The sequence below is a fragment of the Entelurus aequoreus genome, linkage group LG01 (genome assembly GCF_033978785.1).
Source record: "Entelurus aequoreus isolate RoL-2023_Sb linkage group LG01, RoL_Eaeq_v1.1, whole genome shotgun sequence".
NCBI lineage: Eukaryota > Metazoa > Chordata > Actinopteri > Syngnathiformes > Syngnathidae > Entelurus > Entelurus aequoreus.
The window spans coordinates 48,563,182-48,579,409 of NC_084731.1; the positions used below are offsets into that span (position 1 = coordinate 48,563,182).

Sequence of the window (16,228 nt, forward strand, 5' to 3'; positions counted from 1 at the left end):
AGCAAACCTTTTAGCTCCGGCGTTGGTCTACCTTTAATTATTACCTCCTGCTTCGATTGAAAGTCCAGTTTAGAAAACTGTTTTATTTTACATATGTAATCCTCCATGTTTTTAAAAAAAAGTCCAGACGAGAGGAAATATAGAATCGCTGCACTAATTGACTTGCAAACTTTTTTTTTTTCTTTTTCTTCTGCGGCGAGGAATGATTTCTGGGATCACTACCGCCCTCTACCACCAGGAGGCCGGATTACTGCGAGCCTCAGACAGTACGTTTTTTGCAGCAGTTTTATGAATGCTCAGCACAAGAAATACGTTACACACATACAGTTGTTGACAAAATACACTGTACTGATATATATATATATATATATATATATATATATATATATATATATATATATATATATATATATATATATATATATATATATATATATATATATATATATATATATATATATATATATATATATATATATATATATATATATATATATATATCAGTGGCGTGCAGTCACTAGAGGCAGGGGAGGCGGGGCCTCACCTGCCGTCATGGAAAGAAAAAAAATGTAAAAAGAAAAAAATAATAATTAAATTGTTATATGTATCCAGTGATTATACTAAAGTTATTTTCCATTTAACTTCACCAGTTTTAGATTATTTTTATTTTAATTTTCACATTTGCCGTTCAAATACTGAGAAGAGACGGTGCGGTGATCAGCAGCCAGTTGAGGCACGTCACTGATTTGTGCCTCAACATGGATTGTGCACAATGACTCGGCTAACTGCTGAGCTGCTGTGCAGTGAGACTGTATTGCTATATGAATTATATCAGCTAACTAAACTATGGCATAGTTTAGTTAGCTGAGGTATATAATGTACAGTGTATTTTGTCAACAACTGTGTGTGTGTAACGTATTTCTTGTGCTGAGCATTCATAAAACTGCTGCAAAAGACGTACTGTCTGAGGCTCGCAGTAATCCGGCCTCCTGGTGGTAGAGGGCGGTAGTGATCCCAAAGATCATTCCTCGCCGCAGAAGAAAAAAAAAAAAAAAAAAGTTTGCAAGTCAATTAGTGCAGCGATTGTTTATTTCCTCTCGCCTGGACTTTTATTAAAAACATGGAGGATTACATATGTAAAATAAAACAGTTTTCTAAACTGGACTTTCAATCGAAGCAGGAGGTAATAATTAAAGGTAGACCAACGCCGGAGCTAAAAGGTTTGCTTTTGACTTCGGGACAGAAGACCCGTTCTTTTCAAACTGCGTGGTACACACGCAAAGGCTGGCTGTGTGGATGTCTAGCAAGAAAGGTAAGACCATAATAATGTTTTTTTTATTAAATGTGCTTTTTTGTGTGCTACAGTTGTGCAAAGAATGCTGGTATGAGCTTTTAAACATAACCCGTTAACTGCTGCCAATAACATGGTGAATAAGATACTATTTAGGGTTCATATGTTTGTAAATCTGACTGTGATGATGCAGTGCCTCACCAGACATTAACCTCACCGCACACCACTGGTATAAAAAGGAAAAACAGAACCAGCCCAATAATACATCCCCCCAAAAAAATTTTTTGACAGAAATGAAGAAACATTTACCTGAAATAACTTTGAGGTTTCTGGCGGTGTTAAACGTTTCCATGACTACCTGTGTATGCATGACGTCATCATCTCGCGCCATTGTTTTTGTGCGGTTGCAATATTTATTTATTTATTTTTTATCATGTTCTGTTTGTGTTGTGTTGTGTTTGCTCGGTACTTGTATTAACTTTTAACCTGCCCATTGTACAGCACTTTGGCTACCCCTGTGGTAAATTTTAAATGTGCTTTATAAATAAAGTTGATTTGATTTAATTTGATGATCTTCTTTTATTGACAATGAGATATTTGCTCGGAATCCATATTGGTTCTCCACGAGCATTCCACTTTTGTTGATAAATATTTATGATCGGGTATTGAATAGTTTTTCCATGATTTTGGAGAAATGTGGATTCTAGATATATAAATATTTGTATTTACAACATTAATAATATATACATACAATGCAAATATAAAAAAGGTAAGATTTAGTATAAACATTTTTTTTTTAATGTTGTGTTTGTATTTGGTTTTTAATCTTCATTATTTACTTCAAGTTATTACAGTATGTGTCTATATACATATATATATTTTTAAATTATATTTGGCCAAGGGGGGCGCATTTCAATTTCTTACACACACTTGTTATTTCATATTTTGGCCAGAGAGGGAGCACTTCAAATTTTTACACACACTTGTCATTTCATATGTTGACCAGAGGGGAACACTTTTAAAACCGACAGTGTCAATTTGAAAAAAACCTCCTTTTTGGGACCACCCTAATTGTGATAGATTTCACCACCAGGGGTGCAAATGAGACATTCTCTATTAGATGCAATGGTTGTATTGGGACCATGATTTATGTCCTAACTTGTTCACCGGTCCTCATATGCAAGGCACTTTTCCTTGTTGATGTCTCAAGAAGAGTAGAAATACAAGGACACACACACACACACACACACACACACACACACACACACACACACACACACACACACACACACACACACACACACACACACACACGCACGCTCACACGCACACGCACACTCACACACACACAAATAAAATAGCAATAATAATAGCAAGACACACCCTGAAACCTTCTCAAAGATTGCATCTTTCCTTGTGGTCGTGTAGTTTCTTCACAATTATGCATGAGTATCACATAATTAAAGTTTGCTGAGGGGCCACACTGATGTTTTAATAATTTTTTAAAATGTTGTAAAAATCTAATTATTATTACATATAGACTTGGGCATTCCACCAAATCGATGCCATTTGTGCTCCAAACTTTTTATTAGGCAAGGTATACCACACATTGATCTGATTACATATTTAATAAATAGTGTTTAAAAGATTAATTTAAACTACCCATTCTAGTTTGTTCCCAAACCTTGAACACTGGAAAATAGCAGTTGCTGTCTGTTGTTCACCATGAAATCTAGTCATTTAAATCCTTCAGTTATATTTCTTCCATATTTATTTCTACACATTTCATGCATATTTTATTTTTTTTTTAAAAACAACTGCAAACCCCAAAACCAGTGAAGTTGGCACGCTGTGTAAATCGTAAATAAAAACAGAATACAATGATTTGCAAATCTTTTTCAACCAATATTCAATTGAATAGACTGCAAAGACAAGATACTTTACGTTCAAACTGGAAAACTTAGTTATTTTTTTCAAATATTAGCTAATTTGGAATTTGATGCCTGCAACATGATTCAAAAAAGCTGGCACAAGTGGCATAAAAGACTGAGAAAGTTGAGGAATGCTCATCAAACACTTATTTGGAACATCCCACAGGTGAACAGGCTAATTGGAAACATCATAAAATAAAGTGAAATTTTACTCCTGTGAAAAAACCCTTGAAAACATTTATATTACAGTTCAATGGATTAAAATGTAAATACTGGTTGAATATAGCTCTGTTATAACAGTCCATTTGGACCCTGCTTCGTGTTATATGTGTTTTATGTTGCACGATTGCGCCAAGTAAAATTCTTAGTTTGTGAACCCGTTCTCAAACAATGGCAATAAAAACTCTTCTGATTCTTCTGATGTGTCTGGCACATAATATTTCTTTCCAACGATAGCTAAACACAAATTTAGCCCGCATTTAGTGTCAAATCACAAGCCATTTGTTCAGGTAGTAATGTCATTCCGGTAGGAACAAATAATGTGGACACCGAGAAAGTTGTACTGGCTATGCAATGATACCATGTGCAGTGTCTGTAGAGCATGTCCACTTACTTTGACTCTGTGTCATCAACACCACTGATTATAATTGATGTACAGTAAAGCCAACTAACTGGATCCAAGTCATTGGTCTTGCTGCCATTTACTTCACGATCCCTCCTCAACTCTTCCATTAGTTTCCACAGATGTTGGAAAATGTTATGTGTTAGCTTTCAGCTCCCCTTGGATTTTCTGAACAATGTGTGACAGGTCCAAGCTCTGTGTGAGAGTTTTCAGTAGCATCTCGTCCTCCTGAACCCCACCCATGAACTCTTCATAGGACAGTTCACCTTTAGGGAAAAAGACAGTCAATAGGTTTAGCTACTGTACATGCAATATCGCTGGATATAATAGCAAATCTTACCATCGCCATTGATGTCAATCTTGTCAAACACTGAGTTTGCAAACTCTTCTGCTTTGGTGTCATCACAAACTCCATTGATTGCATGAATAGACTGTTATCAAAACAGAACAGTTAGTTAAATCATGCAACATCTGCTGTCCTTTGCACAACCAGTAGATGTCGCCAATGTATTGGCAAAAAAACAGTCACGTCCCAGCAGGTTTGGGGTGGGTTCTTTCTGCTGTTCACACAATTCAGACCTTGTCTTTGATTGAGAACCAAGGGATCTGAAGGTGTGTTTACACTTGTCATTTTTTGGTACAGTTAAAGGGATTATAGTCACTTTGCTCTGCTATGTGGGGTTATTTGATAAAGGGTTAGCACAGTCTAAGACCAAAACGACCAGGCCAAACAGGTGGACCGAGACCAATTGAGAGATGGTCTCGAGAGATGCCAGCGGACTCTAGTCATGAGTGAGGCAAGTGCCACACCAACGCACCAGAACACCGGCTATGGCGTCACTAAATGGCGTGGCGCGGTTGGGAGTGTGGCCGTGCCAGCAACCTGAGGGTTCCTGGTTCAATCCCCAGCTTCTACCAACCTAATCACGTCCGTTGTGTCCTTGAGCAAGGCACTTCACCCTTACTCCTGATGGGTCATGGTTAGCGCCTTGCATGGCAGCTTCCGCCATCAGTGTGTGAATGGGTGAATGAGGAAATAGTGTCAAAGCGCTTTGAGTACCTTGAAGATAGAAAAGCGCTATACAAGTATAACCCATTTACATTTAAATGCAACTATATCCAGGCAATGCATAGCAACACCCTACAGATTGCTGAGTGAAAATCCTCAAAAAACAATATTAAAAAATATATGAATCCTTCAAAGTAGAAAATCCCACTAATGCATGTGATCGGGAAGACATCATGTTTAGGGTGTGTGGGTTGTCCAACAATGTATGTGTCAGGTTTAGGGTGTGTGGGTTGTCCAACAATGTACGCTTCACATATGCCGACCGATCAAAGGCTCGACTTAACGTACTGTATATGCTTAACTGGGAACATTATTTGACCAAATTAAAGTGTAAACAAGAACCAGACCACACTCAACTGATTCAAGTAACTGTTTTCGGTCCAGACCAAAGTTCAGGACTACAAGTGAGAACACACTCTGAGTGGTATTTTCTTAATTCACAAAGACACTCATGAAGCTTTAACATGACTTAAAGGCTCACCTTAATGATGAGAAGTAGCTCGTCACGGTCAATGCAGCCACTGCCATCTAGATCATAGAGTTTGAAATACCAGCGAAGTTTCTGATGCACCTCTCCCTTCAGAACCAGGCTGAGAGCAGCCACGTACTCCATGAAATCAATTAAGCCATCCTTAAAAATAAGTATGAACAATTTTTTATCTGACAAATACATAAACACAGAAAGAAGATATGTTATGTGCTTCAAACATATGTTAGTGATGTAGTTCTGAAGTGATGTACACCAGCATCAAATATTAAACGATTGGAATAAAAAACACTTTCAGGCAATCAGGAATCATTCCCATTCATTTTTGTTATGTTTCAGACAGACTTAAGAAGTTCTATTAAGGAACATCATGTATAAACCCCATTTCCATATGAGTTGGGAAATTGCTTTAGATGTAAATATAAACAGAATACAATGATTTGCAAATCATTTTCAACCCATATTCAGTTGAATATGCTACAAGACAACATATTTGATGTTCAAACTGATAAACATTTTTTTTTTTGCAAATAATCATTAACTTTAGAATTTGATGCCAGCAACACGTGACAAAGAAGTTGGGAAAGGTGGCAATAAATACTGATAAAGTTGAGGAATGCTCATCAAAAACTTATTTGGAACATCCCACAGGTGAACAGGCAAATTGAGAACAGGTGGGTGCCATGATTGGGTATAACAGTAGATTCCATGAAATGCTCAGTCATTCACAAACAAGGATGGGGCGAGGGTCACCACTTTGTCAACAAATGCGTGAGCAAATTGTTAAACAGTTTAAGAAAAACCTTTCTCAACCAGCTATTGCAAGGAATTTAGGGATTTCATCATCTATGGTCCGTAATATCATCAAAGGGTTCAGAGAATCTGGAGAAATCACTGCACGTAAGCAGCTAAGCCCGTGACCTTCGATCCCTCAGGCTGTACTGCATCAACAAGTGACATCAGTGTGTAAAGGATATCGCCACATGGGCTCAGGAACACTTCAGAAACCCACTGTCAGTAACTACAGTTGGTCGCTACATCTGTATGTGCAAGTTAAAACTCTCCTGTGCAAGGCGAAATCCGTTTATCAACAACACCCAGAAACGCCGCCTGCTTCGCTGGGCCTGAGCTCATCTAAGATGGACTGACACAAAGTGGAAAAGCATTCTGTGGTCTGACGAGTCCACATTTCAAATTGTTTTTGGAAACTGTGGACGTCATGTCCTCCGGACCAAAGAGGAAAAGAACCATCCGGATTGTTATAGGCGCAAAGTTGAAAAGCCAGCATCTGGGACGGCGTGGCGTAGTGGGTAGAGCAACCGTGCCAGAAACCTGAGGGTTGCAGGTTCGCTCCCCGCATCTTACCATCCAAAAAATCGCTGCCGTTGTGTCCTTGGGCAGGACACTTCACCCTTTGCCCCCGGTGCCGCTCACACCGGTGAAATGAATGATGAATGAATGGTAGGTGGTGGTCGGAGGGGCCGTAGGCGCAAACTGGCAGCCTCGCTTCCGTCAGTCTACCCCAGGGCAGCTGTGGCTACAAATGTAGCTTACCACCACCAGGTGTGAATGAATGATGGGTTCCCACTTCTCTGTGAGCGCTTTGCGTATCTAACAATGGAAAAAGCGCGATATAAATCTAATCCATTATTATTATTATTATTAGTGCCCAAGCATGGGTAACTTACACATCTGTGAAGGCGCCATTAATGCTGAAAGGTACATACAGGTTTTGGAGCAACATATGTTGCCATCCAAGCAACGTTACCATGGACGCCCCTGCTTATTTCAGCAAGACAATGCCAAGAAACGTGGTACATCAACGTGGCTTCATAGTAAAAGAGTGCGGGTACTGGACTGGCCTGCCTGTAGTCCAGACCTGTCTCCCATTGAAAATGTGTGGCGCATTATGAATCCTAAAATACCACAACAGAGACCCCCGGACTGTTGAACAACTTAAGCTGTACATTAAGCAAGAATGAGAAAGAATTCCACCTGAGAAGCTTAAAAAATGTGTCTCCTCAATTACCAAACGTTTACTGAGTGTTTTTAAAAGGAAAGGCCATGTAACACAGTGGTGAACATGCCCTTTCCCAACTACTTCGGCACGTGTTGCCGTCATGAAATTCTAAGTTAATTATTATTTGCAAAAAAAAAAAAAGTTTATGAGTTTGAACATCAAATATCTTGTCTTTGTAGTGCATTCAATTGAATATGGGTTGAAAAGGATTTGCAAATCATTGTATTCCGTTTATATTTACATCTAACACAATTTCCCAACTCATATGGAAACAGGGTTTGTATAAAGTCACTTAGGTTAATAGGACCCCTACACGTATCTCTGGAATATCATAGCAAAAAAAGAGTTATTCTACATGTTCTTATCTGAAACGGTTGTACATACAGTCCTAAGAGTGTTTAGCATTTGTGTTTAGCATAACAAGGTTATTTTTTTCGAAATGTATAACAATTGTCTAATGCACAGGATATGCATGCAAACAAGTGTCCACAGACTACACCTAATTAGGAATAATGAATACATTTTTCTTACATTATTTAGATCGAAGGTTGAAAACATTAACTTCACGTAAGCATTTGATGTCTCCGACAGGTTCTTCAAGCCAAAAAACTTCTTGAACTCATAAAAAGAAAGAAGTCCAGATGGGCACTCGGTCATAAATTTCCTGTACCACTGGTGACTCTCACAAGATTTTAGATCCTCCACAGCTGAGCCGTTGTTTCCCATGTCTCTCTTTTTTTCAAATGAAGACAATCATTAAATTGCACTGTAATGATTATTTCTTTGTGGGTTAGCTCCTCATCCTGCAGAGCATCTGTGAAAAGCTCTTGGCGTGGTAATCTACTTTGCTTGCCCACCGAGTCGTACCTATTTAAGGAAACCTTAAGGCCAGAGATAACAGACCCTGTAGTATTGGTCCATGCATGCATGTTGTAAATGAAAAGCTGAAACTGACTGGCAACCAGTCAAGGGTAATGCGTGCCTCAATATAAGTGGTAAAATATGAATGACCATGAAATCTTGGTCCTTCTGAGGTATTTTTGCGCTCATAAAGAAAATAATTGCATTACGCTGCACACAGTCAGATTTTTTTGCCCTCAAGTGACTCAGATCTGATTTCTTTTGCCAGTGTCATTTCTGTGCGCAGTATTATCACTTTCCTTTTTGAAGTTCTCTTCTACCTCCTCGTGCAGTTGTTTTCCATCATCTATTTCCTCTATACAACAGCCATGGCACAAATCCACAAACTGATTTGTGAGGCCCATGTTTTCTCGTGCTTGTTTATTTGCGGATTTTCGGTGTTCTGTTGAAATGAGCCACTTTATCGGAAAAAGCTACCAGCGGTGTCTATCGATTTACGCTGCTGCCGCATCAAAAAATTATACCATAAGTTGAGTAATGCTGATTTAAATACCAAATTAAATATTTAATAAAATAATCACTTACCTATAGCGCTAGTCACAAGTCAACTCTACATATATGAGAGGTAGCTAATTTCAACAGATCAACTTCCGGTCAACTTCCTTTGTTTACACTTTATCGAACTGCGCATGCAAATCAATCAATCAATCAATCAATGTTTATTTATATAGCCCTAAATCACAAGTGTCTCAAAGGGCTGTACAAGGCACAACGACATCCTCGGTACAGAGCCCACATACGGGCAAGGAAAACTCACCCCAGTGGGACGTCAATGTGAGTGACTATGAGAAACCATGGAGAGGACCGCATATGTGGGTAACCCCCCCCCCCTCTAGGGAGGTTACTTTTTACTCGCAGTATTATTAGTCAGGTGGAAGAATCCGATTTGGGCCACTTTGGCCTGCAGTGTAAACGTAGTCTTAAAGTGTACGATGTGCAATGGCTTGTGTGGTGTCCTCAAGGTTGATTACTATGCACCCCAGACCTTTTGACAGATGTAACTTACGCCAGCTGGTGTGAATGTGCAAGTGTACTTTTGTAATCCTCATTCCCTGACGCATTAAGAGTTCTCGCTGTATATGTCGTTGACAGTTTAAGCTTTTGCTTATTGCCTACCACTCTCATTCGGCAGACCAAAGTTCCAGTCCCAGGTGGAACGAAAGCAAGGGATAGACCACGCGGCGCACACACATACAGTACTTTTATCATTCTTGTACAGTCACATCAAGAAACTAATGATTCAGTCTTTAGAATGTATCTTTTGGGGGAAAACTGGAATCTGACTGCATTAGGTGGACTGAGCTAAGCTGTACAAATACAGTGATGTCAAATTATTGTGCCAGCAGATTCTTTGCATTTCATCCGTCATTAGGCAGCACAATGAATACCTATCAAGTGCAGAGAAACTGGATTGACTGGTTTGCGTTGTTTCCATCGGTTCAATAAAAGGAGACTTATGTCTATCTTTACAGCATAAATCATTTACATAAATCCCCCATAATTTGACCAAAAGGTAAATATGATAAATGAACTGTGGTTATTACTAAAATATGAAAACAGTCAACTGCCTTCTCAGGATAAATACATTTTAAAAAGTAAACACAAGACATATTAACGCTGCATATTAAAATATTTTGTAATGTGCACTTTAAAGGCACGTTTAACCAAGGTGACTGTCGGTGGTCAGCTTACTCTGGGCTTTACAGCATTTTTGATCCTCTTTAGACTCATCTTTACAGTAATCCCCTTGCACAGAGCCATACGGTAAACATGACAACTAGGGCAAAGCTTGACTAATCAGATTTGAGTTGGTGGGGGAGCTACTACGTACAATTCAGAATTAAGACCAAGACCACATTTCTTACGCATATGCTAGTAAAAAACATCGACATGACAGATATTTGTTGGACATTAAAATGTGTATTCATAGCAAGTAATATTTAAAAACTAACTACACAAGCATCAGAAGTTATATAGACCAACCAAAAACATAAGTGACCTTTGTAGCCATGTTTGACAGAACTAAACATGTCTCCTTAATAGGTGGACAGTTCCAGGAATTTAGGCCTCCACAAAAGTGACTGATGTCAATAAACATTTCAAACAAATTCTTATCCAATGTGGTCTGGAGAGTTGAGGCCTCTGTCAACATGCTGTTCCTTAGGCAGAGTCTCCAAGTTATTTCCAGTTAATATTTCTTCGATCCGTATCATTCTTTGTTTAAAGTTAAGAATTGTTTGCCCTAAAGTAGAAAACAGAGCGCTATGTCCATCTTTGTCCCTATGTTGATGATCTATTTCTTTGGTTTGCTTTATTAACATGTTGTCTTGAGTATAGAGGAGGAGACGTCCAGACTGCCCTACTCTGAACTTATGATCTAATAATACTGTCTTTGGCTGATCTCCAACGTTATTATGGTCTTCTTGCTCTTCACAAACGATATTCTTTTTTAGAATGCTTTGGTTTTCACAGAGCTCAGACAGTTTGTTGCTCCACTTTTCACTCTCTGTCCACTCCGGTTCCATTAAAGGTTCTACATGATCTACCATCGTCTTTAGGTCCCCTTGATCTTGCAAATGACACCAAAATACCTGTGCGCCTGTTCTAGGAGGATACACCTCAGTATTATCCTTTGCCCATTGAGATTCTAAATGGGCCAAATCTTCAGTGGTGCTCTTTGTTTTGTCCCTTAAAGTGTTTTCCTTAGGATCTTCAACTTGCGTCTTGAAATCTCTATTGTTTGTCTCCGCATTTCCACCCCAGGATTCAAGGTGAGCAAGCTTTTCATTGAGCTGCCTGTTCTGCTTGGGCAGTCCGACCTTGTTTTCTTGAAGGTGTTTTTCATAAATATCAATATTATCCTTGTCTTTTTGAGATTCCGAGTGAGACAGATCAGCAATGATAGTCTCCTCTGTCTTCTCATGTAAGATGTATTCATTTTCTGAAGGATCTTCAATTTGTGCCTTCAAGTCTCCATTATTTGTATTCACTGTGGTATGCAAGGATTCCAGATGAGCCAGCTCGTCACTAAACAGCTGATTTGTCAGTCTGTCCTTGTTTTCGCAAAGATCTTCAACTAGTCCTGTCAAATTTGCATTATTTGTATCCACATTTGCACTCCATGATTCAAGATGAAACAGTTCCTCATTTTTCTGAGGACCATCAACATGTGTCTCCAATTCTTCATTGTCTGTTTGCATTTTCAGACTTGGAGATTCACACAAAGCTGACGATGAGTGCTCGATCGAGGCATCACCGTATTGCCTTTGTGAGCTTTCATCTGTTACCTCTGACTTTGCACTCCATGATTCAAGATGAAACAGTTCCTCATTTTTCTGAGGACCATCAACTTGTGTCCACAATTCTTCATTGTCTGTTTGCATTTTCAGACTTGGAGATTTACACAAAGCTGATGAGTGCTCAATCGAGTTATCACCGTTTTGCCTTTGTGAGCTTTCATCTGTTACCTCTGACTTTGCACTCCATGATTCAAGAAGAAACAGTTCATTTTTCTGAGAAACATCAACTTGTGTCCCCAATACTTCATTGTCTGTTTGCATTTTCAGACTTGGAGATTCACACAAAGCTGATGAGTGCTCGATCGAGGCATCGCCGTTTGGCCTTTGTGAGCTTTCATCTGTTATCTCTGACTTTGCACTCCATGATTGATGATGAAACAGTTCCTCATTTTTCTGAGGACCATCAACTTGTGTCCCCAATTCTTCATTGTCTGTTTGCATTTTCAGACTTGGAGTTTCACACAAAGCTGATGAGCACTCGATCGAGGCATCAACGTTTTGCCTTTGTGAACTTTCATCTGTTACCTCTGACTTTGCACTCCATGATTCAAGATGGTACAGTTCCTCATTTTTCTGAGAACCATCAACTTGTGTCCCCAATTCTTCATTGTCTGTTTGCATTTTCAGACTTGGAGATTCACACAAAGCTGATGGGTGCTCGATCGAGGCATCGCCGTTTTGCCTCTGTGAGCTTTCATCTGTTACCTCTGACTTTGCACTCCATGATTCAAGATGGAACAGTTCCTCATTTTTCTGAGAACCATCAACTTGTGTCCCCAATTCTTCGTTGTCTGTTTGCATTTTCGGACTTGGAGATTCACACAAAGCTGATGGGTGCTCGATCGAGGCATCGCCGTTTTGCCTCTGTGAGCTTTCATCTGTTACCTCTGACTTTGCACTCCATGATTCAAGATGGAACAGTCCCTCATTTTTCTGAGGAACATCAACTTGTGTCCCCAATTCTTCATTGTCTGTTTGCATTTTCAGACTTGGAGATTCACACAAAGCTGATGGGTGCTCGATCGAGGCATCACCGTTTTGCCTTTGTGAGCTTTCATCTGTTATCTCTGACTTTGCACTCCGCGATTCAAGATGAAACAGTTCATTTTTCTTAGGACCATCAACTTGTGTCCCCAATTCTTCATTGTCTGTTTGCATTTTCAGACTTGGAGATTCACACAAAGCTGATGAGTGCTCGATCGAGGCATCACCGTTATGCCTTTGTGAGCTTTCATCTGTTACCTCTGACTTTAATTCCATTGTGTCTTCGCTGACGGAATCCTCTTCATACTCAAGGGACCCACAACTACTTGCAGTTAATATTACATCCATCTGCTTAAGTTCCAACTGGCCCTGAAGATCAAGTATTGTTTGTTTCAAACTGCTAACAAGAGAGTTAAGATCATCTATAACTTTGTGTTGATAAACTAATTCTCTCTTTTGCTTCTCTAACAGCTCATTTTTGTCAGAGAGAAGAGACTGAGACTCCTCAAGTTGGAGATGATGATCTTTGACTGCTGCCTTAAGCTGTGCTATCTGTTCAAGGTGTTCATCTTTGACAGATGTATGATCTCCCAGCTCTTCCATAACCATCTCATTCTGCTTCTTTAAAAAGGCATCTTCACCCACAAGTTCACTCAGTTTGTTGTTCAGCCTTGTATTCTCTGCCCAGGCTTTCTCCATTTGAGACTCAGCATGATCGAGCCTCCATAATAGTTTGCCCTGATCTTCCATTTGGCACCTTAGTGTCTGTAGTTTTGTTCTCAGCCGATACATTTCAGTTTGATCCTTGTCCCTCTGAGATTCACTGTGTGCTAAATCAGCAACAATGGTCTCTGTCATCTCACTCGCAAGATTCTCATTTTCTTCCAAAACTTTTACGCGTGTCTGAAGGTTTTGGTTTTGTTTCTCTATCATCACACCCCACCTTTCCAGCTGCGCTACATCGTTATTGAGGTTTTCATTCTGTTTAATCAGCATGTCCTCGTTTTCTTGAAGATATTTGATTTGCATCCTCAAATGCGTCTCCATCTTCATACTCCAGGACTCAAAATGAGCTAGCTTTTCACCAAGGAGTCCATTTTGTTGAGTCAACATGGCCTTGTTGCCTTGAAGGACTTTAACTTGGGCCCTCAATTCTTCATTTTCAGTCTCCATATTAACAGTCCAAATTTTAAACCGTGCTCTCCCGTGATCGTGGAAATCATTTACCTCAGTCATGTTCTTTTGACTGTTGATTCCTGCTGCCACGTCTGGATGACCTGCTTCCATCTTGACAGTGGGAGAGAAAGGATCACTTTACTCACTTTGGCTAAGCTTGTGTGACATGTTCTTGAATGTCATTAATTTGGGTCTTACACTTGTTTTACTCCGCTTCTATCTTCAAATCAGATATCAAACGCATGGCTGGGGCTGGTCCCCTTATCCTTTATGACCTAACAGAGAAGACCAGTTTAAAGGCCAGCTGACAGTTAAAATGACTTTGATTAACTGTGCCATGAAGTTATAAATTTAGTTAAGTTAAGTTAAGTTAAGTTAAAGTACCAATGATTGTCACACACACAATAGGTGTGGTGAAATTTGTCCTCTGCATTTGACCCATCCCCTTGTTCACCCCCTGGGAGGTGAGGGGAGCAGTGGGCAGCAGCAGTGGCTGCGCCCGGGAATAATTTTTGGTGATTTAACCCCCAATCCCAACCCTTGATGCTGAGTGCCAAGCAGGGAGGCAATGGGTCCCATTTTTATAGTCTTTGGTATGACTTGGCCGGGGTTTGAACTCACAACCTACCGATCTCAGGGCAGACACTCTAACCACTAAATATTTACATCTTGAAAATGTATCACTATCATTTGAGTCACCAATGTATATGATGTATTTAAACATTAGATACAAAAAGTATTTTCTAAAACATATTCCGAAATATTGTACTATAATGAACATGCCCCTACCAGCAATTTTAAAACTGGATGTTTTAGGTCCAGATTTACACACAATTCTTGTCGAATTTTATAAAAAGAATGTGCTGACAATATGAAAACAATTAGTGAACAACGTAGCTTGTCAGTCACCAACCAAAAACAAAGTGACCCTTAAAGTTTATTAAGGAAGCCATGTATGACCAAAACAGTTCTTTGAAGTACTACTGTTGAACTAATAAACCTAGCAACTGTCCATAAAAGTTATTTCTGAAAACTCAATATCAGTATAAAATATGCCAAATAAAATTACAGAAATGAGTCCTATTAACAGAAACTTTGGATCTGTTATAAGCGCACAGCAGTTCAAAATACTGAAGTTATAATGAAGTCCGTGTCTATGAGACTTCATCAGGCCCAACTCTTGTTCCACTGCATCGGCTGGGTCTATGAGGCATTTTTCAACAGGTTCTTGCTTATTTGCAGTCTGTTTGCGTTCTAGTTGGTTATACAGTTCATAAACACTTTGTTTTAAATTTTCTATGGTGGCATTAAGATCTTCTATGACTCCGTTTTGATAATTGATTTCCATATTTTGCTTTGCTAACTCATTCTCTTTATTAGAGAGGATAAATCCTGCCTCTTCAGCTTGGAGTTTATTATCCTTTAACGCTGCTGTCAGCTGTGCAATGTGTTGTTTTTGCTGATCTCGAAAATTATCATGCTCCTTATCTTTTTCCTCAAGCTCACGCAGTTTGTCGGTCAACTTGTGATTCTCTGCCAAGTTATTTTGCATTTGAGATTCAGCATGATCAACCCTCCGCCTTAGGACATTCTCTTCCTGCAATTCAGACCTGAGTGTCTGTACTTCAAGCCTCAGACGGTTATTCTCATTTTTATACTTGTCCCTTTGAGATTCACAGTGGTTCAAATCAGACATGAGCGTCTCAGTCCTCTGCTTTATAAGTTTCTCATTTTCTTTATGATCTTCAACTTGAACTTTCAAATCTCCATTCTCTGTCTCCATCTTCAGACTCCAAGTTTCAAATTCAGCCAGCTTTTCCCTGAACAGTTGATTTTGCTCAGTCAGCATGTCGTTCTTTACGCGAAGATCTTCAACTTCTTGTGTCAAATCGTCATTATTTGTGTCATCGTTTGCACTCAGTGATTTAAGATGAGTCCGCTTTTCAGTGAGCAACCTGTTCTGCTCAGCTAGTCTGAGCTCTTTCTCTTGAAGATATTTGACTTGTGTTCTCAATTCTTCGTTCTCGGTTTCCATCTTCAGACTTGGAGAGTCGCATGAAGACAAGCTGTGCTTCAAGAGCCTCTTCTGGTCAGTGACACAGTCATTGTTTTGTTGAGGATGTTCCATTTGAGAGCTTGTATCTCTCACCTCTGCATTGCTCAACTCCCATTCGTCTTCGCTGACATGCTCCTCATTATTGACTGCCTCCATGAAGCTCCCACAACTGTCGCTTGCCGTTAATATTTCATCCATCTGACTGAGTTCCAACTGGGCCTGAAGATCGTGTATTCTTTGTTTAAAACTGCTAACATAAGATTTAAGCTCATCTGTGACTTCATTTTGATATACTATTCTTCTGTTTTGCTTTCCTAACTCATCATTTTTACTGTAGAGGAGAAATTGAGCTTCCTCAAGTTGGACTTTATA

At 39.4% G+C, this 16,228-nt stretch overlaps 1 protein-coding gene across 3 annotated transcripts in view; it reads right to left on the minus strand.

Moving 5' to 3' along the window:
• Nucleotides 1-2,858: 2,858 nt before the first annotated feature.
• The window catches only part of guca1ab.2 (guanylate cyclase activator 1Ab.2), a 47,384-nt gene continuing 34,014 nt past the window's right edge, over nucleotides 2,859-16,228 (minus strand). The window contains exons 1-4 of one of the 3 annotated variants that reach the window (XM_062053835.1): nucleotides 13,852-13,989; nucleotides 5,395-5,544; nucleotides 4,185-4,275; nucleotides 2,859-4,110 (exon numbers count right to left, since the gene is read on the minus strand). In XM_062053835.1, the coding sequence (XP_061909819.1) occupies nucleotides 3,980-4,110; nucleotides 4,185-4,275; nucleotides 5,395-5,544; nucleotides 13,852-13,911 (432 nt within the window). In that variant the 5' untranslated portion in view covers nucleotides 13,912-13,989 and the 3' untranslated portion in view covers nucleotides 2,859-3,979. Of the gene's footprint in view, nucleotides 4,111-4,184; nucleotides 4,276-5,394; nucleotides 5,545-7,951; nucleotides 8,147-13,851; nucleotides 13,990-16,228 lie in introns of those variants that run through there. The other 2 variants (XM_062053827.1, XM_062053818.1) reach the window with 2 other exon arrangements.